The sequence below is a fragment of the Camelus ferus genome, chromosome 5, assembly GCF_009834535.1.
Source record: "Camelus ferus isolate YT-003-E chromosome 5, BCGSAC_Cfer_1.0, whole genome shotgun sequence".
In the NCBI taxonomy this organism is placed as follows: domain Eukaryota; kingdom Metazoa; phylum Chordata; class Mammalia; order Artiodactyla; family Camelidae; genus Camelus; species Camelus ferus.
In genome coordinates, this window is record NC_045700.1 from 50,557,348 (window position 1) to 50,577,749 (window position 20,402).

The 20,402-nt window shown below is 37.4% G+C and overlaps 1 protein-coding gene across 6 annotated transcripts in view; it reads left to right on the top strand.

Moving 5' to 3' along the window:
* Window positions 1-20,402, top strand: part of OSBPL6 (oxysterol binding protein like 6) — a 186,360-nt gene that overhangs the window by 86,982 nt on the left and 78,976 nt on the right. For all 6 annotated transcript variants that reach the window (XM_032479772.1, XM_032479773.1, XM_032479774.1 and 3 more), the window contains exon 3: window positions 16,628-16,885. In XM_032479772.1, the coding sequence (XP_032335663.1) occupies window positions 16,784-16,885 (102 nt within the window). In that variant the 5' untranslated portion in view covers window positions 16,628-16,783. The remainder of the gene's footprint in view (window positions 1-16,627; window positions 16,886-20,402) is intronic.

The window sequence follows — 20,402 nt, forward strand, 5'->3', positions numbered from 1 at the left end:
CCAGCATCACTGCTCTTGCACTTTGGAGCCATTATTAAGTAAAGTAATGGTGACTTGAACACAAGCACCAAGATACCGCAGCAGTTGATCTAATAACCCAGATGGCTAAGTAGACTAATGGGTGGGGCACGCTGGACAAATGCATGATTTACGAGCTGGGCAGGATGGAGCAGGACGGCAGGTGATTTCATCATGCTACTCAAAACAGCATGCAATTTAAAACTTATGTTTATTTCTGGAATTTTCCACTTAATATTTTCAGGTCAGGGTTGACCTCAGAAATTGAAACCACGGATAAGGGGGAACTGCTGTACAGGGGTAGTCTGGAGTAGCTATGATGAGATTGTATGGCTCACAAAGCCTAGGTTTTCTGCCAGGTCCTTTGTGTAAAAAGTTTGCTGACCTCCAGTCTAGTCAAAGGCATTGACTGGGTTATCTCTTTCTATTTCTGAATCTGGGATCCAAGAAATTTTTGCAATCCCAAGGATTAGTAGACAACAGAGTTGTTCATAGTAGAGCTTTTTGCTTTATTTTTTTAATTTTATTTTTATTTTTGCATTATTTTCTTCTTTATTCATAAGTGGAGGTACTATTTTTGTAGTAAAAATTTTCCATGAGCTTTCTAAGGTTTTTAAAAACCGTTTTGTAATGTAAAGTCCATTTCAATAAATGTTAAATAATATATACATTAATTATCACTTAAAATTCTTATTTTTTTTTAATTCTGAGGAGAAAATTTTTAATTCCTTTTTTCTGAGGCTTTAGGTCTATTACTTGGGAGTGAATCTACGTCTAATACTATACTATTATTCTCTGTGAAGAGCAGGGCCCCGTTGGCAACCCTCTACACCTGCTGCATATTTTCAGTCTTGTTAAAACACAAAGTGCTGGGCCTCAGAGTGTTTGATTTGCTGGTTTGGATGAGCTAAAAAATTTGCATTTGGAAATTCCACTCCTGGGTATATATCTGGAAAAAAGGAAAACACTAATCCAAAAGGATACATGCACCCTAATATTCATAGCAGCACTGTTTACAATAGCCTAGATGTGGAAACAACTCAAGTGTCCATCAACAGACGATCGGATTAAGAAGATGTGGTGTGTATATATATACACACACATACATATATACAATGGAATACTACTCAGTCATAAAAAGGAATGAAATATTGCCATTTGCAGCAACGTGGATGGACCTAGAGAATATTATGCTTAGTGAAATGTCAGACAGAAAGAAATACTACATATCACTTATATGTAGAATCTAAAAAACAATATGAATGAATGTATAAACAAAACAGATTCACAGATATGGAAAATAAACTTGTGGTTACCAAAGAAGAGAGGGAAGAGGGGGAAAGACAAATTAGGGGTATGGGATTAACAGATACCAGCTACTGTGCATAAAATACATAAGCAACAAAGATTTACTGCATAGCACAGGGAATTATACCCATTATCTTGTAATAATTTATAATGGAATATAATCTGCAAAAATACTGAATCACTATGCTGTATACCTGAAACTAACACAATACTGTAAATCAGCTGTATTTAAATTTAAAAGAATTTGCATTTGGAATAATTTCCTGGTGACATGTTCCTGGCACCACCTTTTAAAAGCCCTGTAGTAGATAGCACTGGCATTTCCTAGCTTGGAATTTAGGAGAAAGTAGCTGCTTTTTCCATCACAATTCAATATTGTGTGACATTTTAGGCCTTCCTTTGAATTCCTTCAACTTCCACTCATTGTCTTTGTGACAGGACTCACTAATTAACCAGATATCATTTCTCTACTTTCATCTGTATTCCAGTCTCCAAATTCTGTTGCTAATGTCCACTGTCATCAAAACCCTTATAGGGTTTCACTTAAAAAAAAAAAAAAGTCCCTTTACTGTTGTTTTCAGTGTCGTTTTAAATCTTTTTTTTAATTAAAAAAAAGTTTTTTTTGTGTGGGTGAGAGGTAATTAGGTTTATTTATTTATTTTAATGGAGGTATTGGGGATTGAACCCAGAATCTCGTGCATGTTAAGCATACACTCTACCACTGAACTATACCCTCCCCCATGCGTGTATATTTTGAAGTAATTTTTTCTTTCTTGATTCCCACAAAGTCCCATGAGGTGAGTTGGGCACAGAAGTTATCTTCCCTGCACAGGGGAAGCAAAGACTCTGAGGTTTAAGATCACAGTTTGATCTGCTGAGAAAGGAAGTCTCGAGGTCAGGCTTTTTGCATCCATTTCTTTGTTAATTATAGAGTAGCATGAGTTTGACACTAACTGGACCTCAAACCATTAGGACCCCTTTTCCTTCACTTTACATCAATATCTCTAGTATTTTTGACACTAAAATAATCTTAGTGTGTTATTTGAGCGTTCTCTTATATTTATATGTAGACTTAATTTTAATGAGGATATGCCACAAAATCCATTTAAAGACAAACTGATACATTCGTTTCTATTTTGTGGATTTTTGTAAAATTATGCATTTTCCCCCATATATTCTTTATCCTTTGATGGGAAATTGGCAAACCTTTTTTATAAAGGCTTTTAATAAAATAGTGTCATAGATCAAATCAGTCTCAAAATTGGAAGTCTTGAGGTTTAAATGTCCTGAGCCTGCTCATGGAGGAAGGTGATGATCTCTTGGATACAAGCGTGTCCTCAAGTCTTTTTCCCCCTCACAGAGTCATTTGGGGGAGGGGGAGGAGTCAGAGAGGATGCATAATAATAGTAAACATTTTGCACAGATTATTGCACTTAATTCTGATAATTCCATGAAGTAGATGTTATTGTCTCTGTTTTATAGATGAAGAAACTGAGGCACAGAGAAATTAAGTAAAGGGCCTGAGGTTTCATAGCTAGGGAAGGGCAGAGTTAGGACTGGTTCCAAACCCAGGCGATCCATGGGATTTTTTTTTTGTGGAAAAATAAAAGGAAAAAAACACCACACGATATATGCACCCCCGCCCCCCGCCAAAGGCCCTGATTTACACGGCATGCATACTCCCCCTTGGCCAATTTCAGTTCCCAAGGGGATGGATGTCTCTGAAGGCTGAGCTGGGGAGAGGCGCAGATGGTCGACTCCTGAGCCGGTGTTAGCTGGCTCTAGTCACTACTACCTGTGTGCAAAGATTGCCACACCCCAATTAAATGAGTTCACAAGGCAGGAGAACCAGGACCTGGCAGTAGATCCTCAGTCACTGCTAGCTGTTTCTCCTCTCCTGTAACAATGAATAAGCAGTAATTGAAACCAACCCTCCTGCTGAATGCCTAACACAAGTAGAATTTAATTATCGGCACTCTGATATGTGGGTAAAGGTCTACGTGAGCATTGCTATTCTGGAGGGATGACAGTTTTTAAAAATTCTACTGAAGCCTTCTGACTGTGAAACATCTGTGATTAGGTAGATAATGGCTAGTAAATTAGGTGGGTGGCAGGTGCAGTAATTCTCTGCAGCCAGGCTAACCCATCAGTGGTGTTTTGAAAGAATTACACTGCTGCCGCTTATTCCTATTCCTAACATACAACTTGACACCAGGAAGAATAGAATCTAATAATGCCCCAGGCCTCTAGAGCACCATTAGCAGCCCGGTGGGTCTTTTTTTAGGACAACCTGGAGGTTTTCTCTTGGGAATGTTGAACTTTGTACAGTCTTTCTCTCTAGCTGACTGCTGAACAGATAGGGAACTCCAATCTGTAAATCATTTGGATTATCTTTGGGCAAATATAATAAAATCAGACCTGACATGAGGGTGGCTGTGGCAGACTGTGGGCACAACCACCTGTATTTAATGGCTAGAATGGAGGACTTAAGTCTTAACTATAAAATGATAAGCCCAGTAAACATCTGAGTGTTTTTTGTGGCCCATAACGTCACACTGTAATGTTGAAATTGACATAGTCCCCACCCTCAAAGATTGTACAGAATCAACACAAGTGAACACAGTGCAATGCATGTTCAATAACATATGTATGCATAAGTATGCAAGTGATAGACTGAAGTGACCATTTTCTCCAGTGGGTTAGGAAAGCTTTTATAAAGATGGAACCTGAGCACAAAATAATATAAAAAACTTAACACCTGCATGTTATAAAACCATTGCTGTGGTCTGAAATGTTTGTGTCCTCCCAGCATTCAAACACTGAACTCCTAACCCCTAAGGTGATGGTATCAGAAGGTAGGCCTTTTGAGGGGTGATTTAGTCATGAATGGAGTTAGTGCCCTTACAAAAGAGACTCCAGAGAGATCCCTTGCCCCCCTTCTGCCATCTGAGGACAGAGTGAGAGATGGCCATCTGTGAACTAGAAAGTTGGTCCTTACCAGACACAGAATCTTCCAGTGCCATTATCTGGGGCTTCCCAACCTCCAGAACTGTGAGAAATCAATGCTTGTTGTTTATAAGCCACCCAGTCTATGGTGTTTAATTGTAGCAGCCCAAAGGGACTAAGACAGCCACCTTCTATCTTGAGAATTTTTTCATCTTCCAAACTGAAACTCTGTACCCATTAAACTAACTCCACTTCCCCTCCACAGATCTTGGCTACCCTCTTCTATTTTCTGTCTTTGTAAATTTGACTACTCTAAGTCCTTCACATAATATTCTACGAAGTAGAATTATACAACATTTGTCTTTTTGTATCTGTCTTATTTCACTTAGCATGACGTCTTCAGATTTTATCCATGTTGTAGCATACATCAGAATTTCCATCCTTTTGAAGGCTGTATAATGATCCATTCTACTGATATACCTCGTTTTATTGCACTTTGCTTTATTTTGCTTCACAGATACTGCGTTTTTCACAAATTTAAAGGTTTGCAGCCATCCTGGAAGGCTATTGGTGCTGTTTTTACAACAGCATTTTCTCACTTTGGTGATTCTTGCAATATTTAAAACTTTTTCATTATTATTATGTTTGTAATGGTTGTCTATGATCAGTGATCGTGAATGTTATTATTGTAATTTTTTCTTTTGTATTCTTAAATTAAGGTATGCACATTTTCTTAGACATAATGCTGTTGCACGCTTAATAGACTACAGTAAAAATAACTTTTATATCCACAGGGAAACCAAAAATTCATGTGACTAGCTTTATTGCAATATTTGCTTAATTGTGATGGTCTGGAACCAAATCCATGATATCTCTGAGATATGCTTATATAAATACGTCACATTTTGTTTATCCATTTATTCATTGATAGACACTTGTGTTGGTTCTCCTTGTTGGCTATTATGAATAATGCTGCTATGAATATGAGTGTATGTATATGTATGTGTGTATATATATATATTATGGGTATATGTATATATATATATTTTTTCAAGTCCTTGCTTTTAATTCTTTTGTGTATATGCCCAGAACTGGAATTTCTGAGTCATACAGTAATTTTATTTTTAATTTTCTGAGGAACCATTTTTAGTAGTAGTTACACCATTTTACATTACCTATAGCAATGCATCAGAGTTCATTCAGGAACATTTTTGTTTGTTTTGTTTGTTTTGGAGGGGTGGTAATTAGGTATTTATTTATTTATTTTAATGGAGGTGCTGAGGATCGAACCCAGGACCTCGTGCATGCTAACCACACGCTCTACCACTGAGCTATACACTCCCCCTATTCAGGAACGTTTTTAACCTAAACCATTTTGTCTGCTTTAGCTACTCTTCAGCATACCTCAACTCAGTACAGAAACTTGTTTTGACAGTAAATTCCTCTAGTTAATGGGACTCGTGCTGCTACTCAGGTCACTTGGTGCCTTAGTAAGAGTTTACATACACTCAGCATGGATTTATGAATCATTCATTATTCAGGGTCACAAAGCAGAGACAAAAATCTTTGATGTTTCCTGTTATTGCCAAAAAGTCCACTCTCTGCTGATAATCAATACCTATTAGAAGTCATGGGAACCATATTTCCTAATATTATTTTCTCTATTAACATATGTATTATGGTAGTACCAAGCTTCCTTTCAAAACAAGTTAGCATGGGCCAGGAGGCAAATGATGAGTGAAAAAGTAGCTGACAATTCTTATAAAATTAGCACTGGTAAAATTGTCAAGTGATGGTATCAAAATGGTCTTGTCAGGGATGTCCGTGGCTTGTTGTTCCCATCAAAATAAAATGTCCCGTGATCTCACTATATTAAATATGTTGTACAGCTTTCGTGCCCATGGGTTTAAAAAAAAAACTGTACTGGTAACAATCCTTTTAGAAATACAGACTTCCAAGGATGTACTCTTTTAGCCATTTGATAATCTGTTGAAAGCTATTGAGTGTCTCCCTAGAAAAATAAAATGCATATATGTACAACACTTTTCATACCATTTCTGGACTTTAAAGAATGTGCTCAACCTATTCAGGAGCCCAGGTCAAGAACCCTCTTTAACTGTGTATTGTATGCCATCAGTAATGTACCATACTGTAGAAAACTTGATTTGTTTAGGTTATTCATTTTGATTTATAGTTAATTAAGGGTAAATCTCAGTGAAAGAATTTGTTGCATGGGCTTTGATGTCAAATAGATTTGAAACCAATTTGAGGACCCTGTTTAATAAACTTCCTAAGCCCTAATTTCCTCATCTGTGCTCTAAGAATACAGGAGAGTCCCGGAAGATGAGTGGAAAGTGCTTGACATCCAGGCCTGGCACCTGGTAAGAGCCTGCTGTTTTTAATTGGTATTTTTTCCCTAACATGATAGAGGAAGCTAGCAAGGAGGTGGGTGATCTCTTTTTAGGACTCCGACCTCAAATAATATTTTTGATGTACTATTTTTTTACTCACTGATTATTTTTAAAAGGCTGTTTATGTTTTCTTAACTATATAATTAGTAGATGTCCAGAGAAAGATTGCTTGAGGAAAAAGTGTAAGAGGCAGTTTGGTTGTTCAGGTTAAGGAAGTATTCCCTAATCTCTTTATAATTAACAGTTTTTGGAAGTTCTGAGAACAATCCAATGCATAAGCCCCAAAACCCAATAAAACCTAAACTAGGAGGAAAGAGCTTTTGATGTTCCTGGAATATAAATTTCCTACCAAGTACAAAACTAAAACTGGATAGGAGAGAATATATAATTATTAAATCTAGGGACAGATGTCCCAATTAGAGAATACATCAGTTCAAATTTCAGCTCTCCAATAAAGACATTATCCCATTATTATTTCACAGAGATTAGTGTGCTATTAGAAAATAGCTGATTTAAGCTGACTTTCAGGGGAAATTCCATATGAGAAGTTAAAATAAGTAAGTAGAATAATAATTCTTAAATCACTGAAGAAGATTTAGACTGTTCTTTATCCATTTTTCTGATATTATTTTAATTTACCTCATTGGTTTGCAAGAAAACTTTCTTTGTTAAAAATATTAACCCTTTGTCATAGATTTATTTTTTTCTAGTTTTTTTTTCTTCATGCATACTAGTTTTGTTGCCATGATTAGTAAGCTATTCCTCATCCCAAGGTGATTAAATATTTACCTAAAATATTTCTACTGCTTTTATGGCTGTCATTTTACATTTAAAACTTAAGCCACTTGAAATACATTGTGATCTAAAATATGAGACAAGGGATTCAGCTTTTCTATTTTATTTTTTTGAAGTTGTTGTTACATAATCCTTTTGTTGAGTAATTTTCTTACTGATATAAACACATATTTGGGTTTTTTTAAATTAAAATTTTATTTCAAATTTGTAAAATATATTTAAATTTTTAAAGCTGCTCCTTATTTTTAATAGCAGTTTTATGGTCACAGCAAAATTGAGCAGAAAGTACAGAGCGCTCCCACATCCTCCCCTGCCCCCACACATGCATAGCCTCTCCCACTGTCAACATCCCACACCAGGGTAGTATGATGGAAGAGCCTACAATGACAGGTCATTATCACCCAAAGTCTAGTTTACGTTAGGGTTCACTCTTGGTGTTTTATATTCTGTGGGTTTTGGCAGATGTATGACGTGTGTCCACTATACAGAATAGTTTCACTGCCCTAAAATTCCTCTGTGCTCCACCTAGTCATCTCCTCTCTACCCCCAACCCCAGGCAGCCACGTATCTTTTTTTCTGTCTCCAGAGTTCCAGCTTTTCCAAAATGTCACATAGTTGGAATTATACAGTATGTAGCCTTTTCAAATTGGATTCTTTTACTTAAAAATCAAGTTGTATGTATACTTTGTAACCAGCTACTTTATTGACATTTCTTTTTCTAGTTGATTTTCATTTGATTCTTATGTGAATTTCAGATGGACAATTTTATTATTCATTAGTTAGCACTCTCAGAACACAGTGCAGTAGGGTGATAACCAGTATCATTATTCTGATGTTAATGGAAATGGTAATAATCTTTCACCATTAAGCCTGATGCTGGATTGATTTGTGTGTATGTGTGTGTACAGAATAGCACAACCATATAAAGGCAGGTATTCCAGTATTTGTTAGGAATTCATAAATATTTGGGAATAGATATATTTATATGGCGTACTTGTAAGTCAGGGTGATTGTAGAATATTCTGACTTGACTTTAGTTTTAGTAACTTTTAAAGATTGCAACAGTTATCTCATAATTTAGTATCTTCTCTTCCTTGGCTATACACTTTTTATAGCCTTATTTCTGTATTTTATAACCTTATTTCTGTATTTATGGTTCCTGGTTTTTTTTTTTTTTTTACATTAAAAAAAGTTTAAGTAAATAAATAAATAAACTAAAATAATTAGGTTGATAAATCCAAGAGTGCTTATAGTTACTTTCCCTATAATGTATCTTTACTAATTTATAAATTATGAATGTTAATGTGTTTGTTTTTATTCTTTAATGTTTAGTAATGGAAGTGATTAAGACCATGAATATTCCTTTCATTATAGCTTTAGCTATGTTCCGTGATTCTGAATGTGTAATATTTTCATGACATTATTTTAAATGTTCTGCGATTGCATTTATCTTTAGTCTTTCACCCTTGAGTTAATTGGAGAATCCACCCTATCACTCAGAGAGAAAGAGTGGAGGCAGGGAGAGGGGCAGGATTGAGTGCTTTTGGTGTCTACTTTGTCTATTTTCAAACATTCTACAGTATCAATTTGATTTTTTTTCCTTCAACCCAAGACATAGTTAGAAAAGTATATTTTAAAATTTTTCTAGGATTAACCCCTACTTGCTTCCACTTTTTCATTAATATTTAATTTATTGAATTGCTTCAGAGAGTGTGACCTAAATTCAGCAGTTTCACTAGGATCTGTCTTAGTTTGAAATTGCTTTTTTTAAAACCAATTTTGCCTGATAAAGATTTTTTAAATTTACCAGATAAAGATAATTTATTATTGATAAAGATTTCATTTTCCAAGTTGAAGTCTTCCTTATGTTCAGGAATGTTTTTTAATGTTGTTTCTTTTCTTTTTCGGGAATTGTTTTCAGAATCATCAGTATCAGTAAATCTAAGTTCCATTATCTGTTAACTTTTCCTTGCCCTTTTTTCTGTTTGCAAGATGATTTCTTCAACTTTATGTTTCTAATCTATGTATTGACTACATTTTTTCTGCAGAATCATCCTGTCCTTCATTAATATTTTAATCACTGCATTTAAATTATGATGTCATTATTGTTTCCCTAATTTCTTACTTTTACCAGTTCCCATTGCATCTGAGCCTGTCTTATCTCTTACTCAGAGATGCCATTTTTCTAGAAAAATGTGCAAATGTAAAGCAGTTGTGCTCTGAAGCTACCTCTCTACCTTTCTTTTGCTAAGGATTAACATTCCAAATAAGTCCTCTATCTCTTGCACATAATGATTTCTCTCCTATTGGGAGAATAGTTTTTCCTAGTGTTTGTTTTTGACAGAGGTACTGGGGATTGAACCCAGGACCTTGCTCATGCTAAGCGTGTGCTCTACTACTGAGCTATACCCACCTTCCTACAGTGATTTATACACACACAATTTTTTAAAACTCCTTTGTGTAAAATCTACTCTTTGTCAAAGATTATTTGTACTTATGTATAAAACAGAGACAGACTCACAGACATAGAATGCATACTTGCCAGGAGGGAGTGGGGAGGGAAGGGTTAAACTAGGAGTTCGAGATTTGCAGATACCGACTGGTATATATAAAACAGATAAACAAGTTTATACTGTATAGCACAGGGAACTATATTCAAGATCTTGTAGTAGCTTACAGTGAAAAAGAATATGAAAACGAATTTATGTATATTCATGTATGACTGAAGCATTATGCTGTACACCAGAAATTGACACAACATTGTAAACTGACTATACCTTAATAATAAAAAAAAAAGATTATTTGTGCCAGGTATCCTTGGCTGCCTTTATATTTCCTTGATTAGCACTCAAATCATCTAAAAATTCACCCTGAAGGGTAGGGTGCAGTGGAGTGTAGGTTTGCCTTGTTCAAGAACTTAGTGTGAAGAGCCTTAGGAGTGTGGGGAGGGATTAGAGTCTTGGATGGTCACAGTTAGAGAACTTGTTTCTGGGTACGTTTTCCTCCATAGTGTCATAAATGACTACTCCAGAAGCCAGCTTGGGGAGAGGAGGCTGTATTGTGGGGGTGCGTTGGGATGTGTCCATGAAGCTCGCCAGAAGACAAGACTAAGGGAAGTAGCAAAGGGCGAGGAAGCTGTGGACCTGCTGTGCCAGCAGAGCTGTGCCTCCGTGGCCTCTGAAAGCTGTTAATCTGTGGCCAGCCCTCTCCCTGTGCCTCTTGCTTCCTGCGTCTCCAGTCTGGAGGAAACTGGCGGAGCTTCCCAGACTTTCTTCCTGTAACACCACTTCACTGTCTTGAGAAGGGGGGGGTCATATGTTGGTTTCATACATTCTGTTTTGGTCCTGAATGAAGTGATTCCTTAGATTTTATGTCATGTAGTGGCCGCTGTTCCCTAGTGTAAATACTAATGGTCTTTTTTTTTTTTTAATCCTTTTAGTCCTTGCTGTTTAATCATTTTCTAGGAAAATCTTTATCAGATCTTACACTGTCATGTTTCCTGGAAGTCTCTGGTTTATTTTCTTGAAATAAGTCCTTGATTTTTTTTTCTCACCTCTGGGTTAGTGACCTTAGGAATGAAAAAGATTCTCTACCCTTTCTGTTTAAGGAAAAAAAAAACTTTAATATATAATGACATTGTAATGACTGTAATATATAATGACAACAGGCATTCGTTGCTCTGGTGATGATCTTGATAGAAAACTAATGTATTCTACCCAGCAGGACAATGACATTTGCATTGATAAGGTTAGTTGATAGGAATGTCCTGCCCCGGGTGGCTTGTCTCCAGGATCATCAATGTGGCTCCTCCTAATTCTCTAAATAGGCGTGCAAATACTGGAAAAGACAGACTATCAATAGCTCCAAACACTAACAAAACTATGGAGGATTGGACCCCAATTCTGTGGTGGTGAGATCTCAAATGGAGGAGAGTTTACCCAGTCTTGATTATGGCAAACCTCAGCTGCCCTTGCAGAAAAAGAGACTGCTTGAGAAAGGGCAGAAAAAGCTTTGCTTTTCTTAGTCTGTCTTCACCCTTAAAGATTCCGGTTGGCCCCAAACAGAAAAAGTGGTAACGGCTCCTCTCTATTGCTCTAGAATCCTAAGTGTAATTCTCTAGAACTCCAGATTAAATCACCAAGTTGAGAAGAGGACTGGAGGAGAAAATTTTGATTTTTTTTTTTTTTTGGCAGAGGGTGGGGAGGCTTATATTTCAAGGGAAGACTTGAAAAATGCCATTTTACTCTTTACTTTGTCACTCTATGTTCTAGCATAGTTAGAGAAATTTGAAGGAGAACAGAAATAGAACTTTAAAGGGGCAATTGTATGTTTCAAATCAATGGCAAATATAAAAGTCAGTTAAAACCATATAAATATCAGTATTATAAGGAAAGGCAGGTTATAAAGGAAAAGCCATCAAGCATTAAAGGAAACAACCGAAAAATAGAAAGTGTAAAATAATATGGCAGGGGCTAGGCCAATTATTAATTAAACAGTAAATGGAAGGAGTGGAGGGGAAAGCTTCACTAAAATTAGATTTTTTAAACAACCCAATCTAATCATTACTAGAGGAACACATAGTACAAAATGATATAGAAAGTTATATGTAAACACATGGACAAGTTTCATTAATTACTTACAAATAGAAAGAGAGCAGGTGATATCAAATAAAGCAAAACAGTGTTACAATGAACAAAGAGGTCATGTTATAATAGTCAAAAGTGAATATATAATTGTGAACTCTTCAGTGATAAATGTCATTGTTTCAAAATATACTAAGTATAATCTAATTGTCCCACTAGAAGAATGGTTAAATGTATTGTGGTGTATCTGTGTGGTGGCCTTAGAGTAGTGATTAAGGATGATGATTCTGAAGTTTTTTGTTCACAGGGAAGGCTGTTAGCAGTATATTGTTGATTGAAGAAAGCATATTGCAGGTAGTATGGACATTATTCTTCTACTTTGGTTAAAGTGTAACCAAAATGTTAACCAAAATTATTTCTAGGTGATGAAACTAGAGTCAATTTAAGTATTTTCTTCTGTACTTTTAATCTTTTCCTGTGGTAAATATAGTATGTTACGTTATTGTGCCTCTCCCTCTGGATTATACTTTCATGCATCATTGACCTCAGTTTGACCATGTGACTTGATTTGGCCAGTAAAATGTGAGTGAAAGTGACATGTGCCCCTACAAGCAATAGTTCTGCATGGCTCTTTTCTTCCTTCACGTGCAAGTTGCTCCTTCCACCTGGAGTGAAGAGGACATAGAGTAGGGCTGCAGCCGACCTCTGAACGATATGCAAGTGGGTAAGAAATAAACCTTCCTTATAAGCCCTTGAGGTTTTGGAGTTGTGTATTATCATATCATAACTTAGCCCAGGCTGAGTAGTCCCCAGTTTCAAATGCCTTTCTTTCTTTCTTTCTTTTTTTTTAATTGAAGTATAGTCAGTTTACAATGTTGTGTCAATTTCTGGTGTACAGACAGTGCTTCAGTCATACATGAATATACATATATTCGTTTTCATATTCTTTTTCACCATAAGCTACTACAAGATATCGAATATTAGTTCCCTGTGCTATACAGTATAAAGTTTATCTATTTTATATATACCAGTCAGTATCTGCAAATCTCAAACTCCCAGTTTATCCCTTCCCATCCACTTCCCCACTTGGTAACCGTAAGTTTGTTTTCTATGTCTGTGAGTCTGTTTCTGTTTTGTAAATAAGCTCGTCTTTTTTTTTTTTTTTTAAGATTCCACATATGAATGTTATCATATGGTATTTTTCTTTCTCTTTCTGGCTTACTTCACTTAGAATCATATTCTCTAGGGCCATGCATGTTGCTACAAATGGCATTCTGAACACACACAGTGTATGATGCAAGTTCTCAAAGTCTTCCCTGCCACCTTTTGCTTTAGTTAGGTCCCTGGGTTATAAATCTGAATTTTATGTCACTCAGTGTAAATACAAATGTTATAGCACTTAGAAAAAATTGTAGTGATCCCATTGATATGAAGGAGGAATGAGACAGGAAAATTAGATGTTAGGCTCTCGTATTGCTGTTATTTTCAGCTGCAGTATTTTTCTCATTGAGTGTAGGAATTATGTTGGTGTTGACTTTAAAATCTATGGTCTAAAAAAATAGGTTTAGAATTTTGTTTAGGTGATTTCTGAAAATGTGCTTTGACAGAGATGAAATTTTTTTTAAAGCCACAGCAATTCTTACACTCGGTATTAAAAATAGATGAAACTTACAGAGTTTAGACTTAGTTTTGTAATGCATCTTGAAATAGAGCAGTGATCAGACATTTGATTGATAATCAGGTTGGAAGGATCTTTAAAGGTCATTTCATTCAACCTTATATTAGGTACTTGAAACTTTTTTATTAATAAAGATTTTTTTAAATAATAGAAAAAACAATAGTAACCTCAGAAACAATTCTTGGAATGAATTAAATTCTCTCACTCACCTTTTCTTCATTCTTGATATTATTCAAGATATTCATAGTTATACTTCAACAAAAATGCTGCCCTTTCTCCAAAGAAAAGTTACCCTGAAAATGTCATTTTAAATTAAAACAAAAACCAAGGTGTTAGCATTGGTGTTAATGAGGAAAATACAGTTGGATGCAGTTAGGAAAAAACGAAAGTACATCAGAGGAAATGTTGGCCCTTGATGTGGTTTGGATTAAATTTACTTCCAAATGGGATAAGAGTTTAATGAGTTTGGTTGTCTCGGCGTGATCCCCTGGGGCACTTGAGCACATCACAGAACCTCCATACTTTTAGCTCAAGTATTAGCTTTAAAACATCTTGGACCAGAAAGCAAAGTGCTTCACATCAAGAATTTGAGCAGCATTCTTGCTTTCTGTTTGTTGGCTCCAGAGCTTGGCTTGGGAAATTGTACTCACACTTATTAGAATGCCTTCGTAAAACAAAAGGATTAGCTAATCATCTAGCAAGTGTCCTGTTATCACTGCCTTTTGCCAGAACTAAACAAACCGTGGTCTCAAGCCAACAAAAGAGCTCCTCAGCGCTTTTGTTTCTTTTAGCCCAAACACTAGTTTTGTTTCAAGAGGAAGGCTTCCAGTGTTGGGGGGTAAGTAGCTTTTATTTTTCCTGTGGTGACGATGAAGTTGAAATCTTACAATTTCTATTCACTGAGAAGTCCAGTTTCCCCAGTTTATAGTAATTTGCCTTTTAATTATTGGGGTTGTTCTTTCCAATATTCTCTGTAACCAGTTGAGCATTAAAATCTTGATAACATTCAGGGTCACATAATCTGTTAACAAACTGTTGCAGATTTTTAAAATGTAACCATAAGCCTGTATAAAATTTAATTTACTTGCACTTGCAGAGTGTACATAATGTATACATAAATCACTCCCTCAATACGTTTGTATCATTGACATAATCTATTAAGCATTTGTCTCCAGCCTAAATTTCTCTGGGCTGCAGACCTGCCTTTGTCTCCATTTGAACGTATGTCAGCGCTAACACGTCTGAAACCACACTCATGACCTGCTGTCAATCCTGGATTTCCTTGGGCCAGCCCTCCTCACTGGGAACACCAGAAACCTGAGAATCATCCTCAACCCTTGCTTTTCCTCCTCTGTATCAGGTCACAGCTGACAGGACTAGGTGCTGAGTTTCCTACCAACCATCTAGTTCATCGTCTCTTGTTTCCTGATTGGGCCTCCCTCATCTTCTCTACTTCCGCCAACTTGGTTCTCCTCGTGGCTGCCAACGTAATCTTTTAAATACACAGATCCTGTTATACCTCACCACTTGATGGTCTCTTATGCTTATGATAAAAATCAAAATGCTAAACATGTTCTACAAGGCGCTGCAGGGATTGACCTCTGCCTTCCTTTGACCCTCATGTCACCGTCTCTGTGTCCTCTGATCATACTGGCCAGCATGCATTCCTTGATCATGCCCAGCTGGACACCCAGACACCTGGTTAATGCCTTCTTATCCTTCAGATCTCACCTCAAACCCACTTGCATAGGGAAACCTCTGACCTCCAGACCCAGTGAATGTCCCTTGCATCGTGTCCTCCTAATGTCCCATGCATCAGCATCTTTTTTTGACTTTTTTCATTAACTGTCTCTCCCTCTGAAGCCCAGGTCTCACTTTTCTTTGGCCTAATGATTGACTTCTCTTCATCACGAACAGCCTCCTTTTCTAAATTGTGCTAAAGTACTTAACCCAAGGGCTCTGTGCTGCTTTCAAGGTATTATTATTAAGATGAGGCCGGAACTTGGCCTTTGACCTTCTTAGAAGAGGATAAAGTTCACTTTAGTTGTCAGTCTTTGGGGTCGCAAATTGTTGTATGAGCTTTTCATCTTACACTCATCATGCTTTCCTTTAAAATTTTTTTCCTAACAACCTGTGTTACCAATTGAACAATGCTTCTCTTGGGGACAAGTTTTTAGCCCTAGGACTAAAATGAAGACTTTCCTTGTATGAATCCAAATGACAAAGTGAAGTGGTTCTTGGCTGTGGATAAGTGAAGCAACCCCAAGCATTACTGCAGTCCTGGGGCATGCCTGTCAATCTGTAGATGCTTGTGAGCCTGTTGGTTGTTGAGAGTCATATGTAGGTGTGCTGTGGTCTTGGAGTACAAATAACTGTGGATATGTGTATTCTTTGATCCTTCCCAAACGCTGGATCATATTATTCACAAAATGCATCAACTGTCTTGCCTCTTGTCACTGACTGCTTTGTGTCGGATTTAACCATCACAAGTATGATGTGGCTGAACTAAACTGATGATAAACGTGGATGGGGCTCTTATTGTATTCCACCGAGCAGGGGAAATTACATTTCAAGGGAAGAAACTGATGTCCTTTGGCATGAGAATCCAGAACATAATATTGTAATCTGCTCTAAAGCAAAGAGAGTATAAGGGAAGAATTATCACGTTAGCATATGGTTTCTTCCCGTTTTCCATGTTGACAGACTTTTGTTGCATACTAACACTTTTATCCTCTACCTTAAAATCTGGAAGAAGAAATAACATTTTCTAATGTGTCAGACTTCTTCATTTCACTAACATTTTAGTACTGTTTCCTAAATATAATGATTTTTTAATTCATTTTAAAATTATTTACATGAGGTTTTTTGTTTGTTCATTTTGTTTTTAGGTGTTTTGGATATCCTCAATATTTGCCCCCTGTTTTCTAGCCAAACCTGATTCATGAAATGGACTAAAGCTGAAAAATCATCTGCTTCTTTGTCTGTGAATTTGAGACACGATTGGAATGATCGTAAGTGCATACAACTAGATTCTCACTGCAGCTATGAGTTCAGACGAGAAGTGCATATCCCCTGCTCATAAAATATCCACTCCAACCCATAGAAGTGCCTCCTCTTCAACATCCTCCCAAAGGGACAGTAGACAGGTAAGAGAAGGGCATTGTCATTTTATGCTAATTCAGTGCCTATAAGATATGATGGGATTGCTAATTCGTTCTGAAGTTTTTGTTGTGAAGATTTTTGTTCCACAGGGAAACTTGCTGTTTTCCATAGATTACCTGACAATGTCATGAACATCCTGCTCTTGAGTTGCTGTGATTTAGAATAATCCTTTTTTAGGGTACACACCACAGGAAGGGTGGCCAAGCAAAGCCCGCAGTGTCCTCCTCATGTCTGTCCCTGGAGGCAGGATGCAGCTACTGGGATGTGAATTTTCTGCTCTCTCTCTTCATTCATGGAGGTGGTAAAGGTCTTCTTCCTTTAAGTCTCTCACCGGTCTGCCAAACGCTAACTTCTGTTTGGAGCTCCATGGAATCTGGTAACAGATTCAGAAATGAGGTTACAAATACAATTGTGGAAATCAGGGAATTGAAGGAAGTGAGAATTCAGACAATATTTAAAGTCAATAGAGAAAGTAAATTATTTATGCTTAATTAGCCCATTGAGCCAATTATATAAATTATTCCTGTTTATGGAGTTGCTTCAGTACGACTTCAGGGGCTGTTCTGCAGGCAAGGTTGTGTGGGGATTCGTCCTGTGAATTCTCTTCCTTGTCAGAACAGGTGGTTGGTTTGCCCAGCACTTGTCTGAATATTTATCATTTGCCGTTACAATATTATCTTGTGATGGAATTTCTTGTTGTGTAACTAGAAATTCATAATAAGCAGATGGTGGTAACTTTTAATAAAAACTTTCCTTTATGGGGGACAGTTACTGAACATTGTTGCAGAATTCCCCCCTCCTCTCATTTTCTATGTTCAAAGTATGTGCCTGGTTTCTAGAAGTACAAACATCAGTTATTCAATCGCCCATGTACAGAACTGGGTCTTGAGAAAACCAGTTCCACGCAAGAATTCGTTCTTCCAGATGGTGGGAATGCACTTCTGGGGGTGGTCCTTAGGGAACCCTCAGTCTACAAACCCTCTCAGAACTCCTTTCCCTATTTCTAGCAAGAGATTCCAGAGGAATCTGTAAGAATCAGAGTTTCCTTGTGTATATATCTTGCACAGATTCTAAAGCAGAAATTTCTCTCTTGGGGAATTTTTTTGCATTGGTGTTTTTTGTTATGGAATGCGAGAAGACATCTACATTCTGTTCCTTAAAAGCAGTTATACCATTAACTAAATCTGTGATTACACACAGTTATAATGTTTATTGCGTTATATTTTTAGAGTTAAAAAAAAAGTAAAAGTACCATGAATGAAACACATTTACGTTAAATTACTGCTGCAGACTGAGAGGCTTTCTAAGCTTGCATTTTCAATCTACCCTTCACCTGCCTCCCTGTCCTTTCTTGTTATGGCTTCTCCGTTTTCCCCTTGCCCTGGGCATTTAAACTGAGAGACATTTTAAGCAGCGTGGCCTTTCTGGCTGCTGAGGGAAAGAAGGGATTGACCCCGCTCACCCTGGAGAATTGTGGCAAATGGAAAAGACTGATGACTGCTGCAGAAACATGTGTCAGGCATTATGGTCTGCCTGTTGCACCTGAGGTCCTGGCTGGGCGTGCAGGACAACAGCGGGGAACTGAGACCCTGGTCTGCCGGAGGAGAAGGTGGAATGTGTGACTCCTGGCTGGCTTGAGAATGGAAGGTTCTATGAAAGGAATAAAGGAGCATGTCCGTAAATTGATAATGTATTCTAGAAAAGTAAGAGACGATGTTCAAACGGTTATTATTCTTTAAGGAGTTTACTTTCATTCTTATTTGTCTCAGCAGGTGGAAACTCTTCCCAAATATTTTCTCCTCTGTTTTCTTCCTGCCTCCTGTTTTATGTCTGTTCATCTCCCTCAAGGGAGAGAATAAAGAACAAATTACAGTTCTTTTTTTGTCTCCTTGTCTCATCATTTCTTAAAATCCAGTCTTAAGGAAATCAGAAGTTTTGAGTGATCCATGACATAATATGGCGTAGTGTTTTTTACATACATCTATTTTTGTGTGATGACTGTTTTCATAGTTAAAGGACATAAAGTGATAAATTAGTCTTCACCAAATGTTACCATTCTCTGATTTGACTGACATCTATGTACACAGTCCCAAATTGTGAATCCATCCCTATTTCTCTCCTAAATTGATCTTACAGGTAAAGGATCTCGCACACAGCTGAGAATACAGTGGTACCTTACTGCACATTATTTGCCCGTCCTTCCCGTGTTCTAGTCCCAGATCACTAGTTACTTAAATGGGCATTTCTACCATGGTCAGCTTAAGTAGTGTGTATAAACCAGTTTGCTATTAGGATGATCAATCTCTCTTAGAACCAGGGTCAAAGCCATTCCTTTCTTCTTTGCCTCTCCCACAGTCAGTAGGTTGACAAGTCCTACTGATTATTTCTTCCTTCATAATATCATAATTTCTTCCTAGTGTCACTGTCCGCCCCCTAGTCCAGACTCTCATCACCTCACCCCTGGGATCCTGCTGAGTGCTCACTGGCTCCTTATGGCCTCATGAGATCAGGGTTCCTTACTCTGGCAGATTGATGCTCACAACCCTTCAAGGACTCTTGGTTACCTAAACGATTAAGGCTGGATTTCCTTAGTTAGTGTCCAGAGACCATCATGATCAGATCCAGCATCAGTGTCCCACTTTGTCTCCAAACCTGTGCAGTCTTATCTGCTCTTGGTTCCTAAAACTGCCTCGTCTCCACCTCTGCCCTTGTCTTTCCTGCAGGGAGCTCCCACCACCCTCCTCTCAACCCGATACCTCTCTATGCTTCAAGGACTCACTCTTATGACACTTTCACTGGCCACTCAAACCCACGTTGACCTTTCCCTTCTCAAACTGTATAGAAATTTCTGACAGTATTTCACATTTTTCTGTTCTTTATCTTTTTATATACTGACCTCTTCATTCGTATTGTGAGATCTTTCAAACTACACACTCTAATTCTTCAGAGACAAACCTTGCAGCTCAAATAACTTAATGTATCCTAGAGGATATTTTTAAAGACCTACAATATTTGTCTTGTCTTTTTATTGCAGATCTTCCATTCCAGACTTGTTTGTCCTCTCCCATCTTCCTTCCTCATAGATAAGTAAAACAAAGAACATCTGCCAAGGGCCTAGTAGTAATTGGCCGCCCTTCCTGCCACTAAATTATATAGCGCAACAGGTGAAAGAGGGAGAGGAGTTGGGAAATGAAGTGATTCAGTGCCCTTGTGATTTCACTAAGTGTTTCTTCACCAATGAGAGGGTCAAGGCCCCACTTAGCATTTAACAAGTTGGAAGACTTCAGTAATTGCTCCATTTATAGTTTGAGTCTGATACTAGATGTTAGAACAGCTAACAAAATCGGCTCTGCCTCTGTGTGTGTGTGTGTGATCACTCTGACTCTTAAGCTGCGAGAAATACACTCCCAAAATTTTTCAAAGAGGAAATGAAGGGGTTAATTAGACATCTAGGACTTTTACATAAACCAGCATTTCCCAAAGAATGTGGCTGGGAATGCT